We start from the raw sequence: 5,328 nt of genomic DNA, 5'->3' as shown, positions 1-5,328 counted from the left end.
TTGGCTGCTTAGAAATTAAGTGTTAACGAGCAGTTGGGCAGGTGTACCTAATAAAGTGGCCGGTGAGTATATATTCCAGAATGCTTAAAACAAAGATGGTGCAGGCATCACGCACAAAGTAGTGATCATCTGTCTGGATGGTCTGTTAACCGAGCTAATATAAAGTCCACTATATAGTCCCTGCTCTATATAGTGATTGAGATATTTAGGGGTTATGGTGATCGTTCGGACAGCCAAGGATTGTATACAGATTTCTGAATATTTCCATCCCAAGTCAATGAAACTCCTCCAATATAATAATTTAGAAATTTTTGTTTAAAAAAAAATGATCATCTCTACCTTATATCCCACAGTGCATAGATTTTTTTGCCTCAGTCATTTTCTTTTTCATCACATTTTTATTTCGTGATGTCATCTGTTCAAGAAGACAGCGGAGTCCCCCATTCTCCTCTTATTTAAAAGCAGTGCTCAGCTTTGGTAAACCGACTGTAACTTTAAGGTGTGTGACCAGCAGTTTTACAAGCAACAGGATTTCTACACGCTGTCTGAGATATTTGCAGCTTCTGGCAGAAACAAGTAATGTTTGGTCATATCATCATGGGCAATCATTTTTTTAGGATTGCATAAAATAGGCTTAATATTTTCCTCAATTACTTGTATTATAAACCCACTAATACATATATAATCATTTTACTAACAATCCTGTATATTCTGTATAATCTGTGCATGTAGCTCCCATATTCATACTTATACAAACATTTTTACAGTCCCCAACTATAACTTTTTGCTTGTACATACACCTGCAATATTTATATCCTGTATAGCACTTCTAGATAGATGCAAACCACATTTCGTTGCTTTGTACTCGTGACATTGCAATGACAAAGTTGAATTCTATTCTATTCTATTAATATAGGACACTTAATGGAAGAAAAAAAAAGTAATGAGGCTAAAAAAAGGCTTTGATAAAAGAAAAGCTATTAAAGTTTGTTTGTACATAATCAAATGTGGAAAGAATCAAAAGGTAATGGATAATTTTGCAAGGCACCATAAACGTCAGTGCGCAAATAGTGCTGCAGTCTTCCCCTTTTGAATATCTTACCTTAATTGTCTCATAAGAGTCTGTGATGAGAGCGATGAAAAGGGACAACACCATGTAGATGAACAGGGAGATGAAGGAGTAAAGGTAAGCCCGACTGAAGAGCCACACCAGGGTATTCTTGTCCTTTAGCTGGGCAAAGGTGGTAAACATGTCGTCCCCATTCAGTAAGGAGAAGAGGCACTCTGCAACCCGACTCAGGCCCTCGAACTAAAGGGAAGCAGGTAAGAAATTAGTAATAAAAATGTTTAGTTTTTGCTTGAAAAAAAAAAATGTTATTCTAATAATTATGTTTAATACCAAGTTATACATTAATGTTTGAACAAACTTGTATACATAGAGAAATGGGTAAACTACATACATTAAGAATTTAAAGAGAACTGAAAACAAAAATGACTAAAGATCTCAAAACAGGCTCAATCTAGAAACGATGCAGAGGACAGAATCATAACAGCTGGCTAGTCACGACACAAAGATTGAAATGAAAAACAAAAAACAGATGTCTTGCAGGAGGATCATAGATGTCAGATGCGGTCATCATGTCAGCAGCAGTAATTCGTCAGAGAGCAACAGTATTAAAACGATTGCTGCGTCTCAATGGATATAAGGGAGAATAGTCAGATGTATAGAAAGTAGAGTTTAAGGACATCCTCTGTTTGTTCCTTGAGTAAATACACGGAGGTCCCTGGAAGGGCTGACATAATGTCAGTGTACTTCCCTGGCCATATTTCTGCAAATACCCTGACTGAAAATCCATGTTTAACTGCAGCATGGAGAAAACTACATATGTTACAAGCCCATTAAGCTGTATAATTTGCCATGAAGCAAAAATATTAGAAAACTAAGGTGTAAATGGGAAACAACAGAATGCCATATGTTATAGCATGATATTGACTGGTTAATAGAATAGGAATTTCATATTTGTATAAAACAATTTTGAGAAATGTGCCATCAGATCCTGAATGTGTAATAAAGGAACCCTTGCTGACCAGCTGAAGATCAACACCATTTATTTGCAGTGGACCAGTTGAAGCAGAGCAGCTGATGTGGCACCGTCTGAACAAATTTGCTTCTGTTGGGCAGGACTTGTTTTGACTCCACTCCTGGTCAGACTTCCGTAAATTATTTATCTTAACAGAGGAGGATAGTTAAACACACGGCTTCCTGATGCCACTTGCTGACAAGGGTTTTTCCTCTCACAGACAATCTGTATGCCTTTAAAGAGGCTGATTAATAATTAAACAGTGGCTAAGGGCAGATGGCTTGAAGTTCTTAAAGTGCCAAAACATTTGAAGTGTTCTTCATAAATGCATGCTCTACAGTTTTTCTACATACATTCCTTAGTTTCTTTAACTGTAAGCTGAAAAGAGCATATATGTTCACCTTTAGTTTTCTAATCATAATTTCAAAGATAAATATCAAGATTTATTTAATACTAGGTGTATGGCAGCCTAACAATAATTTGTTTGTTTTTTATTAGAAAGTATTCTAATCTTAACAAGACATGTATACAGAGCAGAATATCACATAGTAACAGCCTGTACAGCACTGAAGGAAACCATCATAAGGAAATTGGAATAATTGTAATATTTTCTTAATTATTATTCAAGTTTCCTTTAGGACTTAAAGTATATTTGAACTGAATTGGGAAAAAACAAAACAAAAAGAGAGAAAAAAAACAAAACAAAAACAAAACAAAAAAAAACACACACACTGACATCTAGTGGTTGCATTGAACTCTTACAGCAACTTAAGATTCGGTTGCTTTAAATCTATCTTTATTTCTGTTTTCCCATCCATCAATCATGCAGCTCGCAGCAAGCAAGCAGTTCCACTACACATACTAAAATATTATGCACCTCCTGTATATGAAAATAATTTTATTTAAAATGTTTTTACATGTGTTCATTGTATTTGTTTGTTTTTTTCCACAATATAAAAAAAAGGTATAATGCATAATCTGAAATAAAAACATCACTCTTAGACCTTAATTTTTTTCACAAACTCAATATTTACATTTTAACACTCTAAATGTAGGGCATGAGATCAAAGTAAATAAATCAAGTAAAATTCCTTGATTTCAAGTTATTCAACATAAACCAGTTCTTTGAAACAAAATGCATTAGAGATATGGGAATGGGACATTTGATCCAAAAATGAAGGACCATTTAGTCTTTTTTTGTAAGAGAAACTTCTTTTAGTAACTCAAAACAAAATGGTTTTGGCTTTTTAATTTATAAAGCTCAGATATAAGGAGCAATGTCCAGAAAGTACAAATAAAAATTTGACTTGTTTAGTAATGCAGGAGAGGGCTGCTGATTCATTTCCTCATTTTTTTCCCCCAAAAATGCTGACATTAATAGCTTATGTACTCTGGTAAATCTGCATAATAAAAGTGGAATTTCAATGGAAACACTTTCAGACATTTAGATTTCCCTTGTTTAACCACAGGAACATGTGACCTCAACATTTATTGAGGAAAAACAGCATTAGTCACCAAAAAAAAAACAAAAAAACACAGACGTTATATTTCCTCTATGGTTAGAGTTGCTTCACACCTCTCACAGCATGACTCATTGCAGGGTTTCAAACAAACCCTCATGTCTAAGCAGAGCCTTTAAAAACCCATTATATACCAACCTTTTCGTGGTACGGTCCCAGTACAATCCACCCGCAGAACGTGTAACCGAGGTAGATCATGCCAGCACAGCAGCAGAAACGAAGAACTTTAGGGAAGGCTGCCTTCATTGTTAAAATCAGGACCTAAATGCATTCATGAAATTAGGTTTCAGCCTTTAAGAAGAAACATTTATTCATGATTTTCCTCAAACATTTTAGAGGCCATGTTTCTGAAAAAAAAACAGACCATTAACAGGTCCACGTGCAAATCTGTGTCAATGACTAAATGCATTCAAAAGGCAACCAAGAACCGAGTTAGTTGACAAAAGATCCTAAAGAACAAAAACACTCTGAACTTACATTATATTTCTGGAAGTATCCCAGGTACCTGATCACACCAACCCATACCAGTAATGTAGAGGTTCCAAGGAAGATGCTGCAGACATCATAACTTGTCAGACTCTACAGGTGGCAAAATAACAGAAATTCGGATAAAAATATAGAGAATGATGCCAACATTAGAAAATATGCTCAGAGTTCTTTAAGAAAAATTAAACTCCTTGTAACCAAAAGGTAAATCATGCATGCAACTTTAACAGTAAGTCCAGTAGGAAGTTAACACACAATTGATCAAACATTTGAACAATATTCACAGCAAACTACATAGTTATATTCATAATAGTATTTTAAAGTCCACAACCAATGATTTTACACACAGAATGTGTCATTAATAATTAACTTTATATCATTCAGCTTGTTTATGAACATGCTGGGATTTCATGCCAAAGGTCACTAAAGATTATACAAGCGCCTACTGGAAAGTTTATTACACACTCAGGAAATAACTAGATGTAAAAATCAAAGGTTATACTACATTTATCTGTATAATTAACACTAAACGTCTCCATTTGAACAGAATGAATTCAAAGAATGCCACAATTTCTGAATGAGGAGAAAATGACCATTCACTTTAACCAGCATAGCTTCTAAACCTCTGAATGGGCAAACATGTTTTACAAAAGGATCAGATCTTTAAATCATAACTGCCTGCAGGAATAATCTAATACATCATGTGTTATTCTTATCCAATTATGAATATTAGCATGTTCTAATAAATAACTTTTTATTCTAATTAAAAAGTAATTCACATAGGATATTTTCTGGTCAAAAGATCATTTTAACCAAGGACTACTTGCCTTTAAGAGCTAATTAATTTGGATGATCAATTAACTTAATTTTCTAGCAAATGTGGATATTCAAACCAGCAGTTTGCCACTAGTAAATGTTGATCATTTGAATTTAGAACTGCAAGAGACAAGAATACCCAAAACAACAAAAATGTCTATATTTATGAAGTTGTTAACAAAAGGAATGATTCAAGCTCCAAACCTTAGAGACAGCAGATCACTGATACAAACTAACCAGCGACACATCCACTTTATTCATGGTCAAATTTGTTAAACAACAATTTGCTCAATACCATTAAACTACCGAAAATAAACTAAAAATGGTTGTAAGACAAATTTATGGTCCTTATAGGATGGTGGTTCAAGCACAACCAAGAGATATGGTTATTTGAAATGTGATAACTGCAGTGTTTTGTTTTTTTA

General features: G+C 34.2%; 1 protein-coding gene across 1 annotated transcript in view; it reads right to left on the bottom strand.

The window, feature by feature from the left end:
* Positions 1–5,328, bottom strand: part of mcoln2 (mucolipin 2) — a 14,834-nt gene that overhangs the window by 4,409 nt on the left and 5,097 nt on the right. The window contains exons 8-10 of the mRNA XM_015378655.1: positions 4,079–4,180; positions 3,740–3,862; positions 1,103–1,309 (exon numbers count right to left, since the gene is read on the bottom strand). Of these exons, the coding sequence (XP_015234141.1) occupies positions 1,103–1,309; positions 3,740–3,862; positions 4,079–4,180 (432 nt within the window). The remainder of the gene's footprint in view (positions 1–1,102; positions 1,310–3,739; positions 3,863–4,078; positions 4,181–5,328) is intronic.

This window comes from Cyprinodon variegatus, unplaced genomic scaffold (assembly GCF_000732505.1).
Source record: "Cyprinodon variegatus isolate N-32 unplaced genomic scaffold, C_variegatus-1.0 Scaffold176, whole genome shotgun sequence".
NCBI lineage: Eukaryota > Metazoa > Chordata > Actinopteri > Cyprinodontiformes > Cyprinodontidae > Cyprinodon > Cyprinodon variegatus.
This window is presented reverse-complemented; position numbering and strand designations above follow the sequence as displayed.